This window comes from Diabrotica virgifera, chromosome 3 (assembly GCF_917563875.1).
Source record: "Diabrotica virgifera virgifera chromosome 3, PGI_DIABVI_V3a".
NCBI lineage: Eukaryota > Metazoa > Arthropoda > Insecta > Coleoptera > Chrysomelidae > Diabrotica > Diabrotica virgifera.
In genome coordinates, this window is record NC_065445.1 from 91397199 (window position 1) to 91409862 (window position 12664).

At 33.4% G+C, this 12664-nt stretch overlaps 1 protein-coding gene across 1 annotated transcript in view; it reads left to right on the forward strand.

Annotated features, from left to right (window-relative positions):
* Nucleotides 1-12664, forward strand: part of LOC114329979 (tether containing UBX domain for GLUT4) — a 32116-nt gene that overhangs the window by 4302 nt on the left and 15150 nt on the right. Inside the window, exon 2 of the mRNA XM_028279273.2 lies at nucleotides 57-863. Coding sequence (XP_028135074.2) covers nucleotides 57-863 — 807 coding nt within the window. The remainder of the gene's footprint in view (nucleotides 1-56; nucleotides 864-12664) is intronic.

The following is a 12664-nucleotide window of genomic DNA, read 5'->3' on the forward strand; positions in this document are numbered from 1 at the left end:
TAATTTTTCACATTTTTATGTTATATTAATAAGGTTCTTCCTATGCTATATTTTAGATTTTGGAAGAGGTGTGTAAGAAGCAAAACTTAAAACCAGAAGACTATGACTTAAAACACCACAATAAAATATTAGATACAACATCAACGTTTAGATTTTCTGGATTGCCTAATAATGCTCAACTAGAACTTGTTAGTGCAACTAAAGCAAGGTTAGACACTGAAGTCACTTTGGCAGTAAACTTAGAAAATGGAAGTAGGTTAATTGGTAATTTCAATCCTAGTGAGACTTTAATTAACATACTTACCAAAATGTGCCCAGAGTGTCTTGGTGATAATAGAAGTCCAGTAGTTATTTACACCAGAAGAGAAATGTATGGCCAAGAACTTAATAGTGTAACTTTAAAAAGTTTAGGATTAACGGGAGGAAGAGCTATGATAAGAGTTATTGATAAGGATCCTGAAGACCTAAAACAACAAGCCAATGTTTCATCCATTATACCTTCAAAACCTGTAGAAGAAAAACCTTATATAAGAAAATACCAGCCTACAGAACCAAATGTAGATTCTATAAATAATCAGGATAATTCAGATAAAACAGATGGCCAACCAACCAATGTAGAGAAAGTTCAGAAAAAACAGAATGTCGATCTTATTCAATTGGCTAGAGAGAAAAGAAAGAGTAATGAATTTCCTCCCAAATTACTTGAGGGGCATAAAGATGTTCCTGAAAAGCAATCAAAAGTATCTAATACTCAAAACAAAGGTTACATTTGTGAACAACAAAAAATGGAAGTGGATGAGTGCTCCCCTAAATTCGAAGAATGTGACAGAGAAGATGATGATCGAAAGGAGGACTTTGTATTTGTAAGTTTATTTTGTTTATTTTATTTGATTTAATTATTAGTTTCTAGAAAATGCTTAATTTTATCATGAATTATGTATTGCCATTGATTATAAACTACCCATAGATACCTCACTCTAAGGTAAAAACGAATTCAGTGTTAAACTCCGCCCACTTACACCTCTTTGCCCCTCAATCCTAAGTACTACCTGACTGTATGGTGGCGACATTAATTGAAATCTTTGCCAAGATTGAAAAATAAATTTGCGTTGCCTGCTCCGGCCATTGTCTAGTGCAATAGACGACAATATAAGGGTGACATTCAGCATTTTCACAAATAATTTTAACGAGCTTATAATCTCTATTATGGAATTCCGATTTTACTTCAGAACAAACGCTAAAAATTGATTAATGAAAACAGTAGAAGTTTTCGAAAAATTATTTATTTATACATAATACATAATTAATACACTACAAAAGAATAACAAAATATAAAATACATGTAAATAACTTTTTTGTAACTTTTCAAACAAATTAATTTCCAGAATTGATGCAAACTAAAATATTTCAAGCTAATATACAGAATTAGCAAATATACAAAATTAGCAGTTATAAATTACATGTCATGTAAATTACTTTTTTGTAACTTTTCAAACAAATTAATTTCCAGAATTGATGCAAACTACAATATTTCAAGCTAATATACAGAATTTATTTCCGGATTTAGTCCATTCACTCACTGTAAAACATTGCAAAACCTCCTAATTTTAAAGAATCACTTGGATTGACATGAAATTTGGCGTGTGCCTAGCTAAGATGTCAAAGAAAAAAAAATGATGTACCGATGTGTGCTTTTGCCCTATGGTTCAGTATCACCCCTTCTCGGGAGTGAAAAAATACATGTTCAAGATAAGTTCAGAAGTGCCTAACATCACTAATTCTAAGCAACTTCTGTTCTATAGAGTTTTTTCACTAAGTCAATACTTTTCGAATTATTGAAAAATAGGTTCTTATTCGTCAAATTCCATGTTGAATATTTCAACGTGAAATAATAAAAAAATGAAGCACTTTTCGGGGAAAACTCATTACAACTTTTTTAAAGCGTTTAAAAAAGGTTTATTTTTATTATTTTTATTGACAATAAAACACTGAAAAACGTTTGTTTTCTATACTTCCACAAAATTTATTACAACTATGTTATTACTACAGCTGTTTCGGCAAAGTGCCTTTCTCAAGTGATATATTTTACAATGTGTTTGCCTTTTTAAGTCTTTAACTGAAGAGGTTGAGGAGTGGGGAGCTGTTTGTCTCGAGTTGGTCATTCAGAATTATATCTGTATTTTTCAATTTATTAATTTCCATTGATTCTAAAAGTGATAGCTTAAGGCCTTTATTTTGAATATGTAGAATTTGAAACTCTTCATCGAAAGAATGATTATGATCTAGAAGGTGAAGTGCGTATGTAGAAGTGTCTGTTTTTCTATTGTTGAAAGCCCTTTTGTGTTCTGCTATCCGTTTGTCAAAAGTTCTGCCAGTTTGACCGATGTAAGTTTTCGGAGAGTCACCACAAGTTAGTTTGTACACACCACTCTGTAGTTGCTTTCTCTTTCGGCTTTTATTGTTTTTAATATGTTTGCTTAAGTTGTTGTTAGTTCTGAAAGCTGGTGTTATTCCTTTCTTTTTTATGTATCTGGCTATTTTTGTTGTTATTTTGCCAGTATATGTGAGAGAGCAGAAGGTACTGGGTTCTTTCTGTGGTGGTGGATACACTAATTTCAAGGCTTTCTTATGGAGTTTTTGGTTTAAAATGTTGTTAACTGTTTGTTCGTTATAGCCATTGTTTACTGCTATTTGTCTAATGATATTTAGTTTGAAGTAACGGTCGAATCCATCAATTATTTTTATTGAGTTTCTAGCATCAAAAGTAAGCAAGATCAAAATAAATTTGGCCCCTATTTTTTTTTTGTTAAAAACTCGTGAAAATCACCCCCTAATTAGCATCCCAAATCCAGGTGAAAGGAGGTGATAAAGAACATCAAAACAAGAAAGCAGGAATATTTAGGCCACATTACCAGAGGTGCGAAATATGAGATATTAAGGCTGATAGTGCAAGGTACTTATAAAAGATCCAGGTAGAAGAAGAATTTCCTAGCTGAAAACCTTAAGAGTGGTATAGTTGCAGCTCAGTAGATCTTTTCAGAGCAGCCACCAATAAGGTACGGATAGCTGTGATGATGGCCAACCTTCGATTGGAGAAGGAACTTCGACAAAAAGAAGAGGATATAAGTTTTGTTCTGACAGTAACATCGTACTACAAAAAATTGACAATTTATCTAGAAATGGCAATATATAAGTCAATTATATTCTGTGCAAAAGAAGAAATTGTATAAGGTGAACTAAAATCAATATGATCTACTGTTCGATCGCATACTTTTTACATTTAAAAATTTTTTGAGGACTTTCTGGAATTACGTAATGGTGAGTACCAAATACAATCGATTATTATTTTTCTTTGACAAAATACCATAAATTCCCAACGTTAAAAATGAATAATGTAAGTATGTACATATCTTGATAAAATGACAGGGAATTTCCAACATATTCGCTGTGAGCCGATGAGTAGAGGGGATTTAATAGTTTTTGCCAGCGCTGTTAGTGGCAGTTTTGTGCATTGAATTTGAACAATTTTATCAGAAAAGTACAAGTTTCAAACCGCGAGAGAGCGCTACCGACGAAACTCACAGCCAATAAAAACAGAGGTAACCTCTAAATTTCACATAAACTTCTTTTTTTTCTCAATGGCCTCTTTTTTTTTTTTTTTTTTTCCTCCTGGAAGCCGTTTGTTGTGAACCGGTTGTACTGCAGCCACTTGGCTTATTGTACATCTTCCATTCGTTTATGAAACCCATTCCAGAATTCTGGAACCCTGTACCAGCTTGTACAGGTCTAGTGGGTGGGTGCCATATAAATTTGGAGTCATTTCGATGTCTCCGAAAAGTGTTTGCCGCCTCCGATCCAATGCCTCACAGTCATGCAAAATATGGTTGACTGTTTCAGGTTCTCTGTTACAGAGTCTGCAGCTCAAGTCTCCATGAAACAGCCCCATTGTATGCAGGTGACCCTTAACTGGCGCATGTCCAGTGAGGAAACCTGTTATGACTCTGAGCTGATTCCTGCTTGTTTTCAGCAGTAACTCAGCTCTACTAGCACATGTCCGTCCGATATACATCTTGCCATGTGTGTGACCGGGTACACTCTCCCAGTGTGAGTTGTGTTGGCTTCGAATCCAGGCTTTTTTTCGTTCACGGACGGTGCTTTTTGGCACTCCCACGGCCGGCTCTGGACCCAGGTATTTTGTAGCTGATGCTCTCTTGGCAAGTGCATCAGCTCTTTCATTGCCGTATATGCCCCGATGACCTGGAACCCATACCAGTATAACACTGTTATGTTGTGCCAGTCTATCAAGTTCTTGTCGACATTCCCACACCAGCCTAGAGTTCACCTTAGGGCTTATAAGAGCCCCAATGGCTGCTTGGCTATCTGTGCATATGTTAACCCGCTGCAGTTCGAATGCCCTCAGGTTGTTTTCTCTTGCACACTGCAAGATTGCAAAAATCTGGCCTCTTACGTAAGCAGTCATCCAGTCGCACGAATTTATATATTAAATATTAAAGTTATAATGAATAAAATAAAAAAACATAATTACTTTTACTATTAATTCTGTGTATTCGTTCAGTAATCAGGTTACAATAACATTTCAGTTCATAATTTGTGTTTTTCTAGATAAATATCTATTTTTCTCGTTTTGTATATTTCACAGACACCAATTTTATCAGACAAGTACAAGTTTCAAACCGCGAGAGAGCGCTACCGTCGAAGGAACAATCGGTAAAAGCTGAATTTAAACAGACAGGATTAGAAAGTTTAAACATCACTAATTAGATCATATTTAAAAAAAAATAAAAAAATGTGAAAAAAATATTTTTAAGAAACTCTTTTCTTTAGTTACGAGTGACTAAAATTAAACATATTATAAAAAAATCAACTAAAAAGCAAAAAATAAAAAAAATTGAAAAAATCTAACACATTCGTCAAATAAAAGCGTGGCGCGTCTTCATCGAATAAACGGTTTTCGCACCACGCTTTCCTTTAACGAATGTGTTAGATTTTTTCAATTCTTTCTATTTTTTTGCTTTTTAGTTGATTTTTTTATAATATGTTTAATTTTAGTCACTCGTAACTAAAGAAAAGCGTTTCTTAAAAATAGTTTTTTCACATTTTTTTATTTTTTACTTTTTAGTCTTACACATTTCAAACATTAAAATATATCGTCATGTTTTTTAAAATATGTATAAAACATATGATGTACAAACATGAAAAGTAGTTGGAATCGGCAAAAAATTTGAAACTTTATTGTTTATTTATGAAGTATAACGTAAACAATTAACGTAAAAAGTGAAATTATGTATAGTTCATATAATTAGCTACAATCTGTAAAAGTTTCAAGTTTCTTCATTGTAAAAAACAAGAGAATTTAAGCATTTTCCGTTAAAATCGTTTTTTTTTTATTTAAACAATTAATAAACAATAAAAAATTTTATTGACTATTCGTGTATTGTTCCCGCGAATGCATATATCTGCAAATTTTTAGTCATTTGCATTGAATAAAAGGCAGTCAAATTAACGTCCAAAGATTTGACCCAAACGATTGAACTAAAGAAAAGCGTTTAATTAATTAATACGACAAAACGAATTCTAATGTTAATTGTAGCACAGAACGTCTCTACCGGGGGTTTTTCTAAGACTACGATAAAAACACGAATTTTTTTAATTCGAGTTTTGGTTGAAGTTTTGTTTCGTATCGTATTGAAATTTGACACGAATAAATGCCGATTTATATATAAACAAATATATGAGCGTTCAAAATTTGAAACTTTATTGTTTATTTCTGAAGCATAACGTAAACAATTAACGTAAAAAGGGAAATTATGTATCGTTCATATCATTAGCTACAATCCGTAAAAGTTTTAAGTTTCTACATTGTAAAAAACAAGAGAATTTTCCATTAAAATCGTTTTTTTTTTATTTAAACAATTAATAAACATAAACATTTTTTTTATTGACTATTCGTGTATTGTTCCAGCGAATGCATATGTCTGCAAATTTTCATTCATTTGCATTGAAGAAAAGTCAGTCAAATTAACGTCTAAAGATTTGATGTAAACTATTGAAGTAAAGAAAAGCGTTTAACAAAGTAAATAAGTATATTTGAATGTTAATTCTTTTCATTGTTGACAATATCGAAACATTTTATTATTAAAAGTCGAGAACAATTAAAAACTACGTTCATATTTATATGAAACTGCTTTAAAAATGAAGGTATATTACTCTTGAGAAGAATTAATATTTTTTAACAAACTTGGTATACGACTCATAATATTTGACATCTGATTCTTTCATTTTGAGTTTTAGGACATGCAAATTTTTATCAAGAATACATTTTATCAAGAAAGATATATTATTATTTGTTCCATCGTTTCTCTCAAAACATCCCGCGTAAACACACTTATGCGTTACAGAGGCCATTTTATCTAAAATGTGAGTCTTTTTTAATAAAATTCCGCTATAACTTGTCACAACACACACCTATAGGGTAAGTTCGGCCCTGACACTACTCCTACCTCCTCGCAAGTCAGAAAGAGAATGAGAAATCTCGATACGGTTTTCGAGTAGCGCCATCTAGTTGTTGATACGTCTTTCGGTTACCACGAGGTGAGCTATCTATGAGTAGTTTATAATCAATGGTATTGCGTCCCAGGATGAAAGAACACCTGTACAGGACATAAAATAAAATACTGGTTATCTAATAATTGTTTTCACCCATTTTGAAAAAATGTTAAAACCTTCTGTCTGTCCCAGAGACTTTGTAAACACAACTCCCCCGTCATTACACCTTATAGGGTACAATACAAATGAGGTGTCAAATGAAAGCTTGTAACCCAAGGAGTTTAAAGGTGAGAAATTTGACCTCAGTCTTCCGGTTGTAGGGAGTTGCAACCGGAAGTACTGTTTTAAAGTCCAAGAAATAGTATAAGTGATTATTATTCATTGTACCTCAGCAAGACAAGAACAAATTTATACTTTCAGTTTCATGCCTGTCTGTCCGTCCATCTATCTGTCTGCGAATATAATTCCTCCGTTATTAAAAGAAATGTTTTCAACAAACTGAAAAAAGTATTCTGTAGCAGGGATATTAAAATTTCTTTGAAGATAAAACTTCTTAGATGCTACCTGTTCTCAGTATTATTTTATGGTAAAATAAAAATGTATACCATTTTTATTCAGTTGCAATGCGAAGGCAAAACAATCTTATTTTTCACTTAGAACAGGGAGCGCAGTCCAGCATTCTGAATCGACGATTTTCGACTCTTATTGGAGTCATCATCAGAGAGGCGTAGGCCTGCTGCTCTCTGCTCGAAGTGACCAAACCTTGAAAGTTTATCCCCACATTGCAACTGACGTGTATGGATTAGGTGACTAGCGTCATCTGGCAATTGAAAGATAAAGTTTTCAATCCTAATAGCAACATTAATAATATTAAAAATATTAAAAATACAGTCGAACCCGCTTATTGGAATAGCCTTCGTGCTAAGCAAAATATTCCTATAACCGGGATATTCTAATACCCGATCATTGATGACTGGTAGAAATAAGTGTACCTACTGAATAGACCTACATAATAATAGTACATAATATGTATGTACCTACATTTACATTATATTTATATGGTTTTAGGTCCTTTTATGTCAATGATACAGCAGTGTAACTTATTTTATTAAAAAACCAAATTACATTTTCTGTGCATAAATCCATTAATAACCATGAAATGTGTGCAATATGTAAACATGTATATATTATCTTATTTAAAATGCATACGCCAAAATTACTTCTCATTTTTTTTTGAAAAATCTTTAAGTTATACAAATTAGAAAAAATTACATTGAATTGGCCCTCCATAAATCTTCTTATACTATTACAAACGGTTAGGACTTGCCAAATTGGATGGAATATCCACAAAATCGAAAAAATCTTCATCTTTTGCCTCATCTTTGGCTTTAATATTGAGTTGGGTGGTTTCATTGTTTTGTTCTAAATCTTCAGTATCTTCGAAAACCGATAAATTATCGTCAAAAGAAACAACTCTTAAAAATATTCGTCCTTTATTTTGTCGAATTCTGTGTTTTGATGAATTGGCACATTGGCAGGCAAAAAACGGATTGTTAAAATATTCAAACTCATGTCGGGTTTATGGACAGGGCGGTTATCAATAAAAGAGAACATTTCTATTCTTGTCTGCCATTGTATTGTCGAAGTCAATAAACCATTAACCAATAAAATTTATAACTGCACCGAGGTAGGTCGCAATAGAAATTTTTACAAGTTTTGTGAGACAAGTAAAAGTAGGTATTTTATGGCCTGTTGTATTTCGTAAAAGGGTCCAACTGGTGCGTAATAAAGTATTTATTGTTTGAAAAATATAATAACCCAGACATAATTTTAATTTTTTTGGAAAATAAGAATAAAAAGTTGTTCGTCCACTTGAATAATATTCGATTAAGCGATATTAATTAATTAAAACGTATTCCTATAAGCGGATAAATTTATTAAGGAGTAAATAGAAACGTTTCGGGACCTCAAATTTCTATTCTTTAAACCGGGATATTCCTATAACCGGTACTCTAATAAGCGGGTTCGACTGTATTACTAAAAGATTTTTAAATTGAAAACTTATTGGTCCATTTTCTTGGTAACACCTCCAAGGCTTCTAAAATATGCAAGCCAGATGGATGCTGCAGTGAAGACAAAGGGAGGGAATTCTAAAAAGTTGCAATTCACAACCCCCGTCTGCAGCTTGGTAAATTTCCAACGGGAAATGGACCTAGTTACTCTATAGGAGTAATACTAATATAAAATAAAATAAAAATGTATACCATTTTTATTCAGTTGCAATGCGAAGGCAAAACAATCTTATTTTTTACTTAGAACAGGGAGCGCAGTCCAGCACTCTGAATCGACGATTTTCGACTTTTATTGGAGTCATCATCGGAGAGGCGTAGGCCTGCTGCTCTCTACTCGAAGTGACCAAACCATGAAAGTTTATCCCCACATTGCAACTGACGTGTATGGATTAGGTGACTAGCGTCATCTGGCAATTGAAAGGTAAAGTTTTCAATCCTAATAGCAACATTAATAATATTGAAAAATATTACTAAAATATTTTTAAATTGAAAACTTATTGGTCCATTTCCCTGGTAACACCTCCAAGGTTCTAAAATTTGCAAGCCAGATGGATGCTGCAGCGAAGACAAAGGGAGGGAATTCTAAAAAGTTGCAATTCACAACCCTCGTCTGCAGCTTGGTAAAGTTCTAACGGAATAAATTTATATTAGTATTACTCCTATAGAGTAACTAGGTCCATTTTCCGTTGGAAATTTACCAAGCTGCAGACGGGGGTTGTGAATTGCAACTTTTTAGAATTCCCTCCCTTTGTCTTCACTGCAGCATCCATCTGGCTTGCAAATTTTAGAAGCCTTGGAGATGTTACCAGGGAAATGGACCCATAAGTTTTCAATTTAAAAATCTTTTAGTAATATTTTTAATATTTTTCAATATTATTAATGTTGCTATTAGGATTGAAAACTTTACCTTTTTTTTTATTAAAATCTTGAATGGGTTGCATGTGAGAGTTCATTTTAAATAAAGTAAAAGTCAGACTTACTCTCAATCTTTATTATAACTTCCGACGACCGGTTTCGCTCTTTAAAATTTGTAGAGCATCTTCAGGTCAAAGGTAACAAGTTACAAAATGCTACAAATAAAAACCAGAATTAGGACATTGTCTGGTTGTAAAAGATGCTAAAGATCCATATGATCAAGCCAATGTTGAATAACATACATAAAAGTAGCGAAATAGCATACCAATGCACATGCAAGCATTCATGGGGGTGGTGGTACAAAACTTCCCTCAAACGCAACAACATGCGCAGAAGTATGCTATATATAATCATGCAATCATAACGTGTCGTACTTACATTCGGATACAAGGTGCTATCAACTCAGTTTTCATTATCATGATGTTTCTTTTAAAGTTATGTTAACGGGATATGGTGGCATAGACGGACGATGCAGCAAAGGTAAACAAATCTATGGGACTTAGGAGTTCTTGAGGGTGATGAGATAGTTGGTGTAAGTTAACCAGCAAATCTATGTCTGTTATTATGTTTGTGTAAATCAAATTAGTGAATGACTTATTTACAATTTTAATGTGTGTTGATTTTAAAGATTTTGTTTTTATTTTATTTAATTTTATTTATATTTATATATATATTAAAGAATTCTATTTATTATTAATAAATTTACATTAATAATAAATAGAATTCTTTAATATAGGTATGTATAAATATAAATAAAATTAAATAAAATAAAAACAAAATCTTTAAAATCAACACACATTAAAATTGTAAATAAGTCATTCACTAATTTGATTTACACAAACATAATAACAGACATAGATTTGCTGGTTAACTTACACCAACTATCTCATCACCCTCAAGAACTCCTAAGTCCCATAGATTTGTTTACCTTTGCTGCATCGTCCGTCTATTCCACCATATCCCGTTAACATAACTTTAAAAGAAACATCATGATAATGAAAACTGAGTTGATAGCACCTTGTATCCGAATATAAGTACGACACGTTATGATTGCATGATTATATATAGCATACTTCTGCGCATGTTGTTGCGTTTGAGGGAAGTTTTGTACCACCACCCCCATGAATGCTTGCATGTGCATTGGTATGCTATTTCGCTACTTTTATGTATGTTATTCAACATTGGCTTGATCATATGGATCTTTAGCATCTTTTACAACCAGACAATGTCCTAATTCTGGTTTTTATTTGTAGCATTTTGTAACTTGTTACCTTTGACCTGAAGATGCTCTACAAATTTTAAAGAGCGAAACCGGTCGTCGGAAGTTATAATAAAGATTGAGAGTAAGTCTGACTTTTACTTCATTTTTTTCTATTATTTTATGGGTTGGAGGCTTGGACATTAAAGAAATACGTTTCGGACAGATTAGAAGCCTTCAAGTTATGGGCTTACAGAAAGATATTAAGAATAAGTTGTGTGGATAGAGTCGCGAATGTCGAGGTGTTGAGAAGAATGGGCAAAGAAAGAGTGGATTTAAATATAATTGAAGTTAGAAAACTGCAATATCTGGTACATGTCATGAGGGGCGAGTGTTACTCGCCCCTATATAATAATATAGGGAATACAAGGAATAATATAGGGCAGAAGGAGTCATGGAAGAAGACGCATCTCCTGGTTAGACAATTTGATAGCTTGGTTTAACTGCACTTCTGCTAATCTCTTTAGAGCAGCTGTATTGAATGTAATTGCCATAATGGTTGCCGACCTTCTTAGAGGAGATGGATGACACATGAAGAAGAAAATTAAAGCAGATAGAATGATAATGAAACATCCAAAAACAAACAAAAAAAGGAAAGTACTGAGGAGAATTAATACTAGGACCTGTGAGGGAAAACGGAATCTTCAGAAGTCGATACAACAACGAGCTTTATCAACTTTATAAGGAAACACCCCTGTCAGACTTTATTAGAATACAAAGATTGGAATGGGCCGGACATGTGATAAGAATGGGAGAGGATAGGCTACCAAAAAGAGCACTGAATGCTAGAATGCAGGGAAAGAGACCGGTTGGAAAGCCAAGATAGCGCTGGGAAGACACAGTAAACAGCGACGCACAAGCCCTTTTAGGAGTCCGCGTATGGAGAAGAGCAGCCACAGACAAGCAAGGGTGGAAGCAAAAAATAAAGCAGGCCAAGGCTCAATTTGGGCTGTAGTGCCGTAGAAGAAGAATGATAATTGATGTGTCGAATGAGAGCTTATAGCCCAAAGATGGAATTAGAGGTGAGATATTTGACCTCGCTCTTCCGGTTGTACTGAGTTGCAACCGGAAGTACTCTTTTAAAGTCGCCGACATAATACAAGCGATAAATTATTCGACGCCCCTTAGCAAGACAAGAACTAATATATATTTCCAGCTTCATACCTGTCTTGTCTGTCTCTCTGTCTGCGAATATAACTTCCCCATTGTTATTAAAATAGATATAATGGCAAATAAGGTGTCGAATGAGAGCTTATAACCCACAGATGGTATTAGAGGGGATCAATTTGACCTCGGACTTCCGGTTCCAGAGTTGCAACCAGAAGTACTAAAAGAAATGTATACTTTTGATTTTATATCACTTGCGGTTTAAAAGTTCTAACCGGAAGTGTCAGTAGACAGAAGTGAAGAATGAAAAATATACAAACTATTAAAAAAAACAAAATTTTAGACATGTATTAAGACTTCTGCCTTATCATTGTCTATTCAATCCAATTGAATATATTTGAGGAATATTCAAAACATAACGATAATCATATTGAATACAACGGTTGCAGCGAAGAGGCAGCTTTGTAAACATGACATCAAGAGAGTTGTTGATAAAAAAAGACGCTGTGTGCCTACTAAATAGTGGAAACTTACTTATCGGTGTAAAACTGCTAATTTAATGTTAAATAATAACAAAACTTTTTGGTGATGATTATTTTTTTCTAATGTGTTGAATGTAACATTTTTTAAGCAAAGATCCTTATTATAGTCTAAGAGCTAGTGAACCCTCCGACTAACGGTCGTCCTGTAAGGCTAGAAATTTGTCTAGTGATAATTCATAGTACATCAAGGCTAAAAACCATGA